This window comes from Athene noctua, chromosome 5 (assembly GCF_965140245.1).
Source record: "Athene noctua chromosome 5, bAthNoc1.hap1.1, whole genome shotgun sequence".
NCBI classification, from domain to species: Eukaryota; Metazoa; Chordata; class Aves; order Strigiformes; family Strigidae; genus Athene; species Athene noctua.
The window spans coordinates 25,913,649-25,930,531 of NC_134041.1; the positions used below are offsets into that span (position 1 = coordinate 25,913,649).

A 16,883-nucleotide genomic window follows, 5' to 3' on the forward strand; every position below is an offset into this window, starting at 1 on the left:
TCTGATTTAAGTTGGCAAATTTTACACAGATGCTGCAGCAGAACTCTGTTCCTCAGTGCAATTACACCAAGTGTCTGAAATAAGATTTCAGAGGAGTTTAGTGTGCCAGTCACATGGAGGCACCCTGAATATGAAAGCTGGCGCATTTATTAAGAGTTGTGGCATTTGAGGGGGAAAATGCAACTCAAAGCACTGTAGTCTTGGGGACTTGTTTAAGAAGAGAAGTCGTAAATGCTCCTATTCATTAGTAACTTCTTGACTGGTTGTGCTTCAAAAGCGGCTGAGGATACTGCTTTTGCAAGATACTTTACACAGTGCAGCTTCAGCCATAGCTGAATGTTGGACGAAGCATTTCATTTTTTTTAGAACTCGCTGTGTGTTAACCTCATGTTCACAAAAGGAAAAGTAATTTATCAAATTAATGGATTTAGATTTTTCATTTGATGTGACAAGCTATAACAACAACAACAAAAAACAAAACCAAAGTAATGCCTGGAGTGATGTGTGTTTGCTGATATTCAGATAAAGCAGAGTAAGTCTGCAGATCTTCATCAGTCAGGAAAAATGCTAGCAGCTTCTTAAGCTTCAAAACCCCAGAGGCTGTCAGTCCTGTTACAAATTCTGTATGAACATAAACAAGTACTAATTCTAAAAGCAAAGTTTGGGAAGCACATTTGAATATGCTATGGGCCATATCCTTTCTGTGGCTGCCTATTTCACATTCCTCCTGAAAGTCGAAGGGCCAGGTTCCTGATGGTGTGCTGCTCCACTAATTTTCTTTTTTGAGGATGACTACTTTTCTCAAATAATTGTCACTGAAACATGGGGACCAAAGCAGCAACAAAACCCAACACGCATCATCACTGAAAAAGAAGGCTACAATATGGGCTGCAAAGAATCTATCAAACTTGCTTGCAAACCTTTGCCTTTGAGATCTGTTGCCTGTTTTTAAATGTTAAGTTCTGTAAAATACTCAGTACCATGGATGAAACACAGTGAAGATATACTCTGCCATGTAGAGCTTACACAAGAATCAATTGCCTACAGAAGTTTGTTTTTCAGGTATGTATAGTTCTATGAATAGCTCAACTTAATATACTTTTCAAGGTGAGGATTTTTATCCTGGTATAAAATAATTTCATTTGATTCATCTTGAGATGTTTCCTAAATTATAAAGAGGAACATTTCTACGTTTTCAAAATGGGCTGAGGGTGCTTTTCTTAGCCTGGACTGTTCCAAGGCCAAATATTAAAAACCATGTTTGACCTTCAGGTTTTAGTCTTGACATGCTCATTTTAAAACTTCTGGAGCCCAGTTTTTTAGAGAGTGGTTTAGCATTGGTGACTTAATTTTAAATTGTGGCAGATGACTTCTGAGACTCTGGGTCCCAGTGTCTTGGGACGTGCTCTGGAAGACATAGAAACAGCAAAAAGTTGTGGTTACGTGCTCCCCCCGTTCTCCCTGCAGACCTTTGTTCATTTCCATACTAGCACTGGCTCCACATTCAGTAATATACCATTTTATAGCATCAGCAGTTTTTTATTCACTGTTCCTTTTAAGAAAATAACCTGTTAATATAATACCACCTGTTTAGCAATGAGAAGGATTATGTACTTAAAATGTTCAGCTGAATAATACATACAAACAGCTGACATTTGGCCTGCTCTGAGAATAGGTGACATGCTCATTTAACGATTTTCAAAATGTTAAAATGGTGAGGTAGAAATTAAAATGTCATTTTAAAATATTTGTATTTAACTTATCTGATTCAGTCCTTTTCTACATTTTCCCCTTGGCATATTCAAACTGGGGGTCATGGTAGCAGTCTGACACTGCGGATACTTTGAACGATATACTGAACATTGTTGGCATTTCAGCCTAATTAGTTGCATCCTATTTTGTGATTTGTCTTTGGTCCTTTGGGTTGCTGGCCAAGGATTTTTTTGTAACCTTTTTTTATGCTCATCATTGTCTCATTTTAAATGTCAACAGACCAGTACTTGTGTAATTGGGTTTTTTCCCTTTCTTTTCTGTCCAATGTCAGAAAATTGGACAAAGGATTTCTACATCTCAGGCGAGCTACATGAGAAAAATACATCCCAGGACTGAGTGACAGACATAGGCTAATCTAGTCCATGCAGGTCTTGAGCACAGCCACATATTTTTCTGGCTGGTGGTCATTGTTACCCACAGTTTTGAACTGGAATGATCTGCTCTTGAGCTGGTTTAATTGCTTATGCCACCACTGGGCCACCCCTGAAAGGCAGATCCTCATCTTCTCTTTTGGGCTTATTTCTCATGCAAAAACTTGATGGAGCCTTCCTCTCCCTGAGGTCAGGTTTAACATAGTTGTTTGTGAATCCCTCTGAAAGAAAAAGCTCAGGCACTGGGCTAGTTCAACTGGACATTGAGGTTTAATACATTTAAGAATGAAAGTGTCAACCTGCTGATTTACTTAAAAAAACACCCACTTGACATAATGGTGTGCCCAAAGAAATACTTAGATCTCAGGAAGAGCTGGGGGTCACCGACACATGAGGGTGTGCTGTCACACCAAGGCAGAAAAGCAGTGCACTGTATGCTCTTCTGGTTTGCTTTTTTCCTGCTCTGTCACTGGGGTCTGAGACAAGGTGACTCCTTCTGTGGATCTTTCTTGGTCATTGTATCCAAGGCTTCAAATGGTGTTCAGACAGTATTGCTGTAGGCAGCCTGGAAGGAGAGCCTTGTGCTTCTTACTCTGAAATAACGCCTGGGCTCCTGGCTGCGGTACAGACGGGGTGCCCTGTCACAACTGAATGCACAGCTTGTCATTTGGGCATCATTTGCCTGCTTGCTTAGGAGATAATTAGAAGCAGCTAAAGCTGCATTTAATTGTTTAAATTGTTTTATACTTGGGGCAAAAATATGTGGAAACACCCCACACATCTTGCCTGCAGACTGTTGCTTTTCTAATCTGTCTAAAGATTGTGAAATTACTTAGGGGTAACACCTGAAATTCTGTTAATACCTTGTACTAGCTGCGTGGAAGACATTATTTATTTTGTGGGACAGAAAGCAGCCATTTAACTTGAGGCTGCCCTACGCTGTGACTACTTGTACATTGCAAACATGCTGCGATGCAAATAGCTGTTCGTACAGGTGAAAAAGGCTTGCAGCCCAAACAGTCACATAATTAAGATTGCCATGCAGAGCCTGCCCTTTCAGCTTGCTCTCATTCCTCCAGTGCCTACGTTGCTGTCATTGTTTCTGAATTTCTACTGCCAAGTAAAGTTTAGCGCAGGTGCCAAATGAAACTAAGTGGGTTTAAATTGGAAACACACATTTTTGTCATCGCTAGTTATTACAATACATGCCAATGAAAATTGCGCTTTTGCTGAAACTACAGGTGAAATCTGAAAGGTCATACACAATATTGTCCTGAGAAAAATGTCATGCTTTAAACAGTGCTGTGGAGAGCATAAAACCAGATGAAGGCCTGTGTAGTTTTTCTGTGATCAAAAAGGATGATTTAAAGTAATAATTTGGACATGTCAGTCTTGCTGGTATTTGACAATGTTAGGTCAATTGCTGGTAATTGCTTTGCCAAGTGATTTTAGGGGAATAAAATCCCAGCCTGATAAAAGCAGAAATTAAAAGCAACTTCTGTGAAACCAAGTCAAAATATAACAAATTTGCTCAAATTGGTTATGATATAAAATCTCCAATACATTTTTATCCCATAAATATAATTTGAAGGCACCTAAATCTAGAAAAATCACCACTGAACTGAGAACTCTGGCCTTCAGGACTCCACCTGTGCCTTGATTCATAATTTATACTCTGGCTTTTCAATGTGCAAGAGGTCTTCACACCTCATGGCATGCATTATAGATGGAGGAGTTTAGGTTAAAACATGCTTTTACTGTGAGGCATAGGGTATTGCCTGCTCTCCACATCAAATTCATGTGTGCGATTTAAACAAGACCTTACTCTGCTCCCAATAAATACACACCAGATGTATCTTTTATAAATGTTAGGTTTTGCAGCATCTTGACACATGCCAGTAGTTTGAAGCCTGTGCATGCTTCAGTGGGGCATGAAAGCCCCGTCCATTCACTCAACTGTGACGTTTTGCAATAGGCAAAATTTTAGTGTTGTCAGCTACTTGCTGTTCAACTTTATTGACTTACAATGTCTAATCTGATGGTCTTTTTTTGAATTGTTTTCAGAGGTGTCAGTTTTCTTTAGCTGAGACATGATTGAGTAGCACAGGAAAAAGAACTTGGCCAAAATCCTCTGATCCATGATTCTTGATGTTATGTGACATTACATGTGTAAGGTTTGTCCTGCAGTGAGACATGCAAGAGACTCGGGGTTTACATTAAATGAAACATAATACAGAAATTTTTGGCTGGGAAAAAGACTTAGCTGTCTCTTATCTGGAGACAAGCTTTCTGCTGCAGGACTTTATTATGGCCATTCAAAAAAAGTCTATCAGCTATGTTCTTGATTTAATACTGTAATTTAGATTATGTTTATTATTAATTAGCGTCTGTTTGAACAATAATCACCATCCAGACTTCAGACATAGACAACGACAATAAACTCTGGCTTAGTTTCTCATTGACCAGAAAGCTGGATGGGCCAGATGCTTTCTTGCTTCCTCAAGGGCCAGAAGACATGAGATTTGGAGGCCTCAGAAGGGTGAGAGTTCCTCATCTGAGAGCCCTCTGCTGAGAATGGCCTGTTGCAGCTGGAAAACTAGTGTGGCAGCATAGCTGTGAGTCATACACTACCAAAATTTCAAATCTCTCAGTTGTACCGAACAGGAAAGGTAATCATATTTTGTTGAAATAGTTAAGAATTCTTGAGCACCGCTCTGCTGGTGGCTGAGTTTGGTTGGTTACATGCCAACTTGTGGAGAATGTCATTTCTCCCCTGAAACGTTGTGTTCACCTACTCTCCCAGTTGTACCATTTCTGTAAAATGAGCTGTTCTTGCTAAGAGAATTTGTAGCCACCTACTTACCTTTATGACAGTCCTTTAGAGGGCTGGGGTGAGCTTGGGTGCCCCTTCCAGAGGATCAGGGGACAGAAGTGTGGCAATGGTGTATCTCAGCTGGGAAAGCAATCTATGTAGAATATGGCAGGTGACCAGAAGTGAGTCAGAATGAGCTGGTGTCCCTTCCTCAAAGCATCTTACTGTTGCTAGTGGTTTCTTCTAAGTGCTGCCTCTTCAATGCTCTGTTTGGGAAGTCAGCTGCTAAGGTGGCCATTGGGGCAGGGTTGAGCATCACTCAGAGAAGGCACATGAAAGTGAAGGGATAGTGTTTTGTTTGTCTTAAATCTGTCTTACCTGGAGATGTCCTGAGGATGCAGTCACAGCAAGCCAGGCTGAAGGGGAGCTTGCAGTGCAACTACAAGCATCAATATAGCTGAACTCCTCTGAGGGGACCCTTTCAGTTATAGCTAGCTGATGCCTTTGGGAGAATGGGACACTTTCTTAGGTGTTGATCTTTATTGAAAAGTAGCAGAGAAACTTTTGAACTGAGCAGAAAGCCTCTTGTGAAAATGGGAGATTGAGTGAAGAAAATTCTTACTGCTCTGCCCAGCAGTAATTTAAGAAAACAGACCATGTGATTCTCAGCTTGTATAAATTAGCTCTAGTGAAGCTGTACTGATTCGTGTGACCCGGCACAAAACACCTCCCTTTGATAGGCACATGACAATCAGTCAGCATGGACATAGTCAAAGGATGGTGCAGATTGCAAGGCCAAGGCTGGCAGCTGCAACCATAACACAAAGCACGTTCATCTCATTTCCAGGTACGGAAAATGTTTCTTGATCACTTGATTCCGAATGGCAAGTCTGACTTTCTAAACTGCAAATATAGTTCTGACCTGAGTATAATTTCCTTTGTAAATGCATGATGAAATAATCCCACAAAGCAAAAAACTATAGGTTGCATATGTCTCAATATAATCATTTATTGGTCATTTTGATCTTTAAACAGCAAAATAGTAATACAAATACACTATCTAAGCTATAAGCATACTATTTACATACAGAGAAGGAACAGTCAATTTTACATAAAATGGAGAAGGCACATAATGCAGTGATACACTATCATTCTGAGCTGGCCAAATTCCACCTGCAATATTTGTATTTTGCCTAGTGTAAATATTCCTGGGACTCTGAAAGGTATTCCTCACTGATTCACAGGCTGGATGTTACTTCTTTCAAGGGAAAAGGGAATGGACTGTGAAAGGGGAGTAAGTTGCTTCATCCTTCCCCTGCTTCTGAGTATCTTCGGAGGGATTTGGTACAGAGCATATCATGTGTTCTAACTTAGGACCTTCTCTTTCTTTGTAGAAGACTGTTAGATATGAAGATAAAGTTTAAATGTGTAAGGTTTGGGAGTATATTGTGCATTTTTTTCTTTAATAGGTTGCAAATGATCATGAATAAATTATTTTGTTTTCAGCTTTTGAGTCAAATAGTGAGACAGATTTAACAAGTGTAATTTTGAAATATTTTAAGTCTTTGTGTTGCGATACCACCATATTAATGGAGGTTATCAGTGCTTTTGGGAAACCAGAAGACAGTCTTGATATTTCTTTCCCTACAGCATCACAAATGCTCTCCACACCTCTTAGATGTTATTACTCCTCCTTGAATGCCTGTGTTTCTATATGCATTTTATTATACCCCTGGGCTGAGAAGCTGTAAATAGCTTGACATCTGCTGTATCAGTCTTAATCTGTGGTTTAAATTTCAGCAAAAATGGCATTAGACACTCTTTATAATGTATTCTCTTCTGTTTTAACGTTTGTTCCCTGGTTGAGATGGGGCCCAGAAGGGTCAGTCTTTGTAATCATGTGTTTCACAGTCACTATAGCGTGTTAATATAGTGATGGCTTTGGGACTTCTTGTGCTTCACCAGGCTGCCATTGAGCTTTTCCAGCTGCATCATCTGCCTGCCTGCCTTCTTTGGATTTTGCTTTGTTAACTCAGCTTTTCAAAATGTGTATTTAGAACTGAGATTTGTGCCTTTTGGGCCTTTTCTTGTCTGTTTCTTATGAGATCATAACTAGAATTTTGAATATTTCACATTTTAATCCCTATTTGCAATAAAACATGCTCCCTCTAAGTTGACTTAGACAGATCTACTTCAGTAGGTAATTCTTATTCCTGACTCACCATCAACCTCCCTCCCTTTCCTATGGCTTCACTGCTATGTAAACCCAGCTTCACCCTTGCTCCAATCCAGTTTTTTCTTCCACCTTCAAGTGCCATCCACTTTCATTTTCTTTTCTCTCTTTTGCATGAATTTTCACCAGTCTTATTTTTATCATTTCCTCTCCACTGAGACTGACGGCAATCACAACTTATTCTAATCTTAGTTTAAAGGTTTTTCCCCTGCCTTCTGTCTCCTTGACTTACCTTCAACAAACCACACATATATTTCATTGTGAGATTTTCCCTTTGCTGTGCTTTTATGGGTGTCTTTTTAATTCTTTAGGAGCATATTCCTCCAAAGCTCTCTTTGGTCTGTATGAAAACTCTTCAGGCTTTCATCTTCTCTGTCTCTTCCTTCCTCTGTACATGTTCCTGGGTATCTTGCTCAGCCTTATAGATGCTGTGTGGCAACACTTTCTCAAATATTTTATTATCTCTGTACAGATTGTTTTTCTACTGTCTCCAAAATTTCATCCAGAAACTGAAATCACTGAGAAGAGCAGAATTACTTTCCAGCCACTTCCTTATTCTTGCTCTAACTTTCACCATGAACAATAATGCTTTCCTTCAATTTAGTTCTCCATGCAAACTGCCTCCATCTTCAGCTGCTTTCTCTATTTTGTCCTTTCTCTTGAAATCATATAATAATTTAGTCTGGAAGGGACCTGCTGGTGTCATTGAGTCCAACCTCCTGCTCAAAGAAGGGTGAACTTCTAAGTTAGATCTTTATTATAACCATCGTATTGCTATTTCTGAAATTACTTAATTTCCGGTTTTCTTTCTCCCTCTCTGCTCTTCACTGAGATCTCTGTCAATTTTATTTCTCCTTTTAGATCATTGACCAGAAACCCAAGAACACAAAGCAGGTGTGTGGAAGTATCTTCTTTGTATCCACTTTACTAGTTCAACATTGTTTCTGCTACTTGTGCCAAGTTTGTGCTTCTAGATTGTCCCTGGTTTTCAGAGCTCTCTGTCCCCAAGCCCTTCCCAGCCTGTGGCCTTACAGCTCCTCTTCTTCACATACTTACTGCTCACCCTCTTGTTATCACAGGTTCCTGCATCTTTTTCCCCCCCTTGCCACTTTCTAGGCAGAGATGACCTTGCCTTTGAGTCTCTCACATCTTTTTTTTGGGTGAGGCTAAAGCAATGTGTCTAAGAATCTGCACAAATCACTCCTGTTTCACTTGTGGTCTCACCCTGACATGCTGTACTTTGCTGTCTCGTTTGGTGAGTGTTTGCTACCTCAAACCATACGCTCTAAGGAAGTTTAATCTTCCTTCCAATATTTATGTATCTTTCTAGGAATGATTACACCTAACAAACTTTATGGTATTCTTTATTATGCCTTAGCAGTGTCTTACAGGGCAAATGCTGGGCCAAACCTAGAGTTTCAGTTAAAAGCTATTACATCTACAATTACATAATGCCGTGATTCAAAAAGATCTACCCTGAATCTCTGCTATCTCTTATCTCACATCGTATTTTTTGGTAACTTACTTTTCCATTCTTTCCATCCAGTCGCTATTTGAACTCTCTGGATTTAGACGGCAGCTGTACAACGATTGCATTCAAAATAATAAGCTTCAGAAACAAAGCTGTAAATTGGGCTAGAATATGTTGTACATTTTTGCTGTGACTACATTCTGCTCTTTTAACTCGGCTTGAATCTTACCATCCACTCACATTTTCTGCAGTGCCTTGTTTTGAAAGATATCAGTGAGGACTGCAAAAAATCTAGAACGTGCTTATTTATCATAGTTACTGCTAATTACCTCATACAAAAATAAATGCGAGTGACATTGATCTTCTGTAGTCCCTTAAGGGGTTCATTCAAAATGCATTAAGAATTGATCATCACCTAAAAAGATGAGTTAAAGTCTTGTATACTGAGTGTGCATACTCTATTATGCAACTCCTGGAATAACCATCCGGGGTCTGATGCATATATCTGGGAAGTTTCACAACTGTGGCCATATATAAACTGAACTGCAGGAAGAAAGAACTGCCATCATGGACTTTCCACTCTGTTGCCTCTTTACTGTGGGTTCAGTTTGTGTGGGAGTAATGTTTATGCTTTAATTTCTTGACTACGTCTGCTAAAAATTTCCCCTACTTTTAAAAAAATCCTTTTGACCTGGGTGCATTTCTGCTACAAGAATGATCATTAAATCTTTTGAAGATTTTCAAATGTCTATTTCACGACAAGATTTCTTTCAAACTTCTCATGTTCTTCCAGTACATTTTATGCATTTGTTTTCTTTCAGCAAACGGTTGTGTTTGTTTTGCTGCTGAGGTTTACAGGGTAGTTAAATAGGATTATCCCTGTTTTAAAAGAGGAAAATTAAGGCATAAAAATTTATTTGCCCATGATCATACGAGAAGTCTGAACTCCAGAAGAAGCAACAAATCTGTTGTAATTATTTCCAAGCCAGTGCTTTACCTGTAGGCCACTTCTGCCTCTTTCCTGCTGTTTTCCATGAGCTCTGGGAGATGTTTTCTAGCATGCTTTTTGGCAGCCAATATATGTTTGCAATGTGAGAAGCAATAGTTTTCTAAAATGGACCATCATATTGTAATAAGAAAATGGCAGTAGTGTGGATGCATAGAATTTGTTTAGGATGTTTAGATTCCATGTCTCCTCAGAGGCCAGATTGTGCCTGCCTGATATTTTAAGACACACTCTTTTATACTCAGAGAAATATGTGTTATTGTGGAAACTGAAATTCTTTTCAGTGGAAGGTGGAGGGGCAGCAGGTAAAATGAGAGAACTGGAGGAAAGAACACCAATTAAATTTGAAGAATCTATTTTGGAGAGTTTTCGCACAGCTTCCTTTTAATCCCTGATTAACAGATGAAAGTAGATATGCTGAGACACAGCTCTAGTACTAAACCCTTTGATAACAGAATTACAATGTCTGTATTGTACAGGCTTATTTGATTTGTCTGCATTGTCTTCTGCAGCAGTGATTGCTAAGCAGTCTAAGGAAAGCACAAATGGGAAGCTGTTACTCATGTTGCATCTGAGACAGGCACTTACGTATATCCCAGGAGCCATTACTGTCTGTAATGCCTACTGCTGATTATCAAGGCTGGAGTTTCCAGTGCAAATAAAAATTGTCCTTGGACAGGTTGGTCCAAAACAATGATAAACGGCATTGGTTCACTTAAATACTAAGAGAATTTTAATCTTATTGAACTTAAAAGATAAATACTGAAAATATTGAAAGCCCGAAGTCATTGTAATCTTTATAATGAGTATTCCTGGTATCAGAATAAAAATTAATATATCTAACATATGTACACTGTCCACTTTCGCCATCTTCCAACACAGAGGAGCGTTTTCTTCTAAATCAGTCTTTCCATCGGCGGTGGCTGCACCATGTTCCACATCTCTACCCGGGACCCCTCCTTCTCCTGCCGGCTGGGGCTATAGGTCCCTTGAGTTGCCCGTTTATTGGCAGCGATGACTGAAACCACAACTGCCAAGAAGAGGATCAATAACAAGGCCAGCGTTACTGAGCCAATGGAGGTGAATATGTTCGAGATCAAGTCAGTTGTCAACTGGAAGGATTGAAATAATTGCAATATAATTTACATCAACAGAATACTGAGACACACTTGAGCTACCATGGAAAGAAAACAAAAAATAGTCTATGGCTAGGACTTTGCAAGGACTAGCTACCGCAGAAGCACCATTTATTGGTAGAGAAAGACATTAGTCCCTCCAGATTTTGTTCTATGGACTCTTCAGTTACACACACAGTGCTGGATATTTAATATAGAAGGCAGAACTGGATGAATTTCATGCAGTGAAATGTCCCCCAGGGCTTGGTTTTGGGTCCACTCCTGTTTAACATCTTTATTGATGATCTAGACGAGGGGATCGAGTGCACCCTCAGTCAGTTTGCAGATGACACCAAGCTGGGTGAGAGTGTTGATGTGCTCGAGGGTAGGGAGGCTCTGCAGAGAGACCTGGACAGGCTGGAGCCATGGGCTGAGGCCAACTGGAGGAGTTTCAATAAGGTCAAATGCCGGGGGCTGCCCTTGGGCCACAACAACCCCCAGCAGCGCTACAGGCTTGGGGAGGAGTGGCTGGAGAGCTGCCAGTCAGAGAGGGACCTGGGGGTGTTGATTGACAGCCGGCTGAACAGGAGCCAGCAGTGTGCCCAGGGGGCCAAGAAGGCCAATGGCATCCTGGCTTGTGTCAGCAATAGCGTGGCCAGCAGGGACAGGGAAGGGATCTTACCCCTGTACTCGGCACTGGTGAGGCCGCACCTCGATGACTGTTCAGTTTTGGGCCCCTCACTACAAAAAGGACATTGAATGACTTGAGCGTGTCCAGAGAAGGGCAACAAAGCTGGTCAAGGGTCTGGAGCACAGGTCGTACGGGGAGCAGCTGAGGGAACTGGGAGTGTTTAGTCTGGAGAAGAGGAGGCTGAGGGGAGACCTCATCGCCCTCTACACTACCTGAAAGGAGGTTGCAGAGAGCTGGGGATGAGTCTCTTTAACCAAGTAACAAGTGATAGGACAAGAGGTAATGGCCTCAAGTTGCTCCAGGGAACGTTTAGACTGGATATTAGGAAGCATTTCTTTACAGAAGGGGTTGTCAGGTGTTGGAATGGGCTGCCCAGGGAGGTGGTGGAGTCCCCATCCCTGGGGGTGTTTAAGAGTCGGGCTGACATAGCGCTGAGGGATATGGTGTAGTTGGGAACTGTCAATGTTAGGTCAGTGGTTGGACTGGATGATCTTCAAGGTCCTTTTCAGCCTAGTTGATTCTTTGATTCTGTGACCCATTTCATGTGATGGCTTCCTTTCTGCTTGAAAATAACCTTTGAAAATATATGTCTGCAGAGTGTAGTAGTAATTCAGCAATTCTTTGTTTAATCACTTTAATAATAATTAATTATCCCTAGTTTGGTTGTGAACACATTATTTCTAGTCTTTGCTCCTGCAAGTTAAACTTTAGCTATTTTGACTGGATATGTATTCAGTCGCATTTTTGTTTCTCTTGCTGGAGGAGTCAAGTTTGTGTGAATACATGTACTTATATACAGAAAATGTGCTTACTGTAAATATTTTTGTAAAATGTACTATTTCTACAGGCATTCTTGCCCGTAAACTTTTCTACCAGCATGTTTGCATGAAGTAAGAGGCTGCACCAGAGTGCAATTAAAATCTATTCAGTGAGAAATTAATCAGAATATTTTCACAAATATGTTTTAAAATATTCATCCAGCTCTTCTTCTATATACAGGATTTGAAGCTTCATCTACAGAAACACAAGCAGTACAGTACAGGATGAACGTATGGATGCTCTGATTTTTTTTTCTGTTTTCATGTGGCAGTGGAAAATGCGATAATGTCAGAAGGCACAGTGCGCATAAACAAATCTGGCAGTTGAAAAGCTTTAGACCAGAGAAATTTTATAGTTGTTAGATGAATGCTTTAAACACATCTATGTGCTTTTGTGTGTAAAAAATGCTTATGGTGAGGTAACCAATGAATTGATGTAGTTAGTGTGGAAAAGTGGTCACTACGGACAGAATGACCCTAGCAAGAATTGAACTTCTGGGCAGATTCTGCCATCCATCATCTTTTGATTTGTATTACGAATGACAGTTGAACTGCCATAGATGAATGTGTGCTTGAGGCTGAACTTTCAAATCCCAAAATATTTAGAAACAGAAAACAGCAGGTCAAAGCCCATTTGCCAGTTAGATACTGCATGTTACAGAATATTTTACTGACCTGCTTACTCGTCATTTCTGAGAAAGTGCAATTACAGTCCTGAGAATGACGATGATTTTGCATTCAGCAGTGGATGTACTGTAAGTGGATGTTATTGCTCTGTGTACATTGCTTGGACTCATGCCTTTGCAGAACAACAATGCCAGAGGGAAAATGTTAAAAACAATCCTTCCTCTTTTTTCCTCTCTCCACCTCCACTGATGTAAAAAGTCCTACTATAATAATAAAACCAAGTTTGGCTCAGGGATTCTCTCTAGGGGGGGTGCATTGACTAGCTAGGATATTTTCCTCTGTCCTTGATGGCTACATATATGGTTCCTATGATTTTAAAAACATTTTTTCCCATAGAAATAATCTAGTACAGGTAACAGACCACATGACTCTAACCCTAAAACAAGGTGGCATGAAACAGCTTGGTCTATTAAATGGTATTGGATTGGGAAGGTCATTTCATGTTCGGATGGTGATACAGCTATATTTGAGACCTTATTTTTTTCTGTACTGTGTTAGATTATATGACCCTTGTTCCTCTTGTCTCAGAGAGGCTGCAAAATTTTAATGGAATTTTTACTCTCAGAAGCCATCTTTTGTTTTCGTTGTCTGCTCTGGGAAACTGAGGGCCAAGATAGTCTAATTTCACCCTTATCCTAGGGTTGAACAGGATGTTTGTGAAAGAAATTCACCACTATATGCAAATGGGTGCTGTTGCGTGGTCTCTGGTATGTGAAATATCTGAGCTTATTCTCTTATTTTCCATTTCATACTCTTTCCATTCGTATTTGTATGTATGTCTATATCTAGGGAGACATTTTCATCCTTCAAATTAATTTTATTTCTTAAAGAAAATTTTTACGCTAGGAATTGGGGAGAAACCCCCCATTTAACGTGTTAAAATACAGTCACCTATCTAAACATCATTCTGAAGTTAAAATTGTCCTAACAGGGCTTTTTTTTCATTCTGCAGTAGTTACTTATTACAGAAGCCTTACCCATAGCACACCATAGCAAGCCACTATACATTTTGTTCCAATTCTTGTTTCTGTTTTATAACTGTTATTCATTCATTGGATTTGATTTGGTTAACCAGTGACGTGAACTTGAAAAAACTTCTGAAAGTTGCCCGTATTGCCTGTATCTGTGTTGGACAAAACACTTCCTCTTGAGCCAGTATTTTAAAATGTTACCCCACTGATTAAAATCTAGAGAGTTTGGGTTTTTACCATGATCAAATACTTGATTTCTGTGTTTGTGTTGCTTTTAATTTCTAAATGTGAAAAAATGGCCTTTATGTCATCTTTTGGGGTGGATTCTATTGATTTAAAAAAAATAAATCTACTGTTCAAGTGCTGTCCTCTAGTTTATCAGCCCACAGATCTCCTCTTAAGCTTACAATATAGGTAGCCCCCTTAGCAGTAGCACTGAACTGATAACAAGAGTTGCCAGAAGGCTCTGCAGTCTAGTCCCATCAAAATCAACTACTACCGTAGTGATTAATGGCTGAACAGTTAAATTAATTTGTAAAATCAATTGGCTGATCTGGAAAAAAAAATCTGAAAAGTGTTTTCCCCCATGATCTCAGTCTGTTCACTGCAGTATTTAGGCATGATGACAGACTGAAATAATTGTAAATGGTGATCTAGAAAAGAAGAAGGACTGAGCAGCATTTTTAGAAACATAGTGCTGCTGAGACAGAGGAAAAAGAGGTTTTCTGTTACTGGCCTGTCTGTGTATTTTGCATAATGGTAGGGAGTGGGCTTTAAAAAAGCAGTTTGAACATAAAGATCCTGTATCACTGCTTCAGGATCTTCTGGTAGGTCCTTTTCTGTTGCTTCCACTGTAGATGGATCCAGGCTATGAACCTCTCCTATGTTTCAAAGAGCAGAGCCCCTCTGACCACTGTGGGACTGCTCTTGCATGGAGCTGCTTCTCTGGGTGTTCACAGCCGCACAGCACCTCACCTGTGGCTGCGAGTCTGTGAGCGTCCTGAGGCGCCAGGTGGTGAGCAATGCACACCTCATGTCTCCTTGATTAGACCATCACAAGACATCACTTTTCAACTTCATATCACACAGGCGGCTATTCACTTCCCCATGTTAACTTGTTAAGATCTGGTTATGCAATCCCAGAGGGCCACTTGCTATGAATATACAATTTTTTGGTGTGTTTATCACAAAGCAGCGACAGAGTTCCACGCAAGAGGTATTCTGTGACCTAGAGCTTCAAAACCCAAAGGAAAAACTCTGGAAAGGAAAGGCTAAAGTGAGGCAAACTTAATTTTGTCTCAGCACAAACAAAAAAAGCCACAGGACACCTGGAAATTTATGAAGAGAAACAAGGCACTGAATCTTTCTGCCAAAGACCTTTGTTGTCAGAGAAGCCTACGAGACCTCCATATACTGTGATAGCCATTCAGAAATATTTCTTGCTAATAAATACCCATGCTATAATAAATATCACAAGCTGTTTCTGAATGTAACTTCAGCACTGCTTATGAATAACTATATATATGTAGGGCAACTGAAGGAGGGTTAATTTACTCACTGGGCAATTCCTTAGAGATTCTCATTATGCTTTGAGGTTGGACTGGGAGACCTCCTGAGGGCTCTTCCAACCTGAATTATCTTATTATGAGCCTGTTTAAAAGGTAGTCAGTGACAGAATAGCTGTGAGAGTTCCCCTGCCCCTAATACACATTAGTTGTCAGTAAAAGCTGTATCCTTAATGGTAATGGACGCTGATGGCAAGATGAAGTCTGCTAACATTAGAAGGCCACTCTGCTTCTTGCTAAGATATTTTACGTAGCATCTTCTCTTTATATGTCTTTGGATGTCAGCTAGAGCAAGATGAATTTATTTTGGCAAAATTTTTAAAAAAGGAAGAAAAAATATTCTTGAATTTAGTTTTCATGAAGTGAATAGCTTCATCTGCAAAGACAGGAGGAAATGCAGGAAAAAAGCTTCTTTTGCCTTTTTAAAAACAGACTTTTTGTTTTTTCACAAGTGATTTAATTTCAGAGCTGATTTTTAAATATTTTTTTTAAATTATTAAATAAAAATTATTTAAAATGTTTAGATTAGATAAAATAAATCATTGAATAGAGTGAAACTTCATTGTAGGGCTGGTTTCGGTTACTGAAATAGATTGTTCTGCCTTGGTTCCTGGATTTGCTTTGTAGATGAACAGTTTGGATAAGAAGGCCCCAGTTCCCAAGTCAAAGCTTAGTAGCATTTATCAATCCAGTAGATGTATGCTTATCTTTAAATAAGCCATCTTCCAAACGGTTATTTTATATGAGGGGAACATTAGGCATTTGCCATATACGAACATTTTCATGTGTGCCAAATGTCAAAGGCAAGCAGAAAAGCACAAGGGAGCCAGCAAAATACCCTGGGCCTCTTCCTCTTGTGTGTTTTACATCAGCATGATTTAGCTGATCTAATCCTGCTTTATGTCAATATGGAGGATGAGTATTATGGCCACAGACACCAAAGGCTGAGCCAGATCAGGAAGAGAGAAGAGCAAGCTGTGGTGCCAGCAGAGAAATCATTGTAGGTGTGAGAGAAGTAGTGTGAGATTCCTCAGGACACTGCTACCCAGGCACGAGCTTTGCGTGGAAAAGTGTGGCTTGGATCAAGAGTATGTGTCTTTGGTCTGTGAAAGGCAGAATGTGCTCTGAAAGTAGAAGCATGCCTCTGTCACTGGGCATTAAGAATTAGTCAGCCTCCATTTCAGCACTCACACAGAAATGTGCCCGATTCTGGATGCTTGGCAAGACAGCAACATCAACACAAGCTTTAAAACACAGGAACTGCCAAACCTCAGAAAATTCCCTTCTCTGCCACGTGTGGGGCTTTCTGGGAATTCTGCAGCTGCTTATATGTACTGGAGCTTTCACCAGTGAAGTCTCTGGATCCTGAG

General features: G+C 40.0%; 1 protein-coding gene across 2 annotated transcripts in view; it reads right to left on the reverse strand.

Moving 5' to 3' along the window:
- Positions 1 to 5,948: 5,948 nt before the first annotated feature.
- Positions 5,949 to 16,883, reverse strand: part of CRB1 (crumbs cell polarity complex component 1) — a 112,785-nt gene continuing 101,850 nt past the window's right edge. Inside the window, exon 12 of one of the 2 annotated variants that reach the window (XM_074906759.1) lies at positions 5,949 to 10,696. In XM_074906759.1, the coding sequence (XP_074762860.1) occupies positions 10,610 to 10,696 (87 nt within the window). In that variant the 3' untranslated portion in view covers positions 5,949 to 10,609. Of the gene's footprint in view, positions 10,779 to 16,883 lie in introns of both variants that reach the window. The other variant, XM_074906758.1, reaches the window with a different exon arrangement.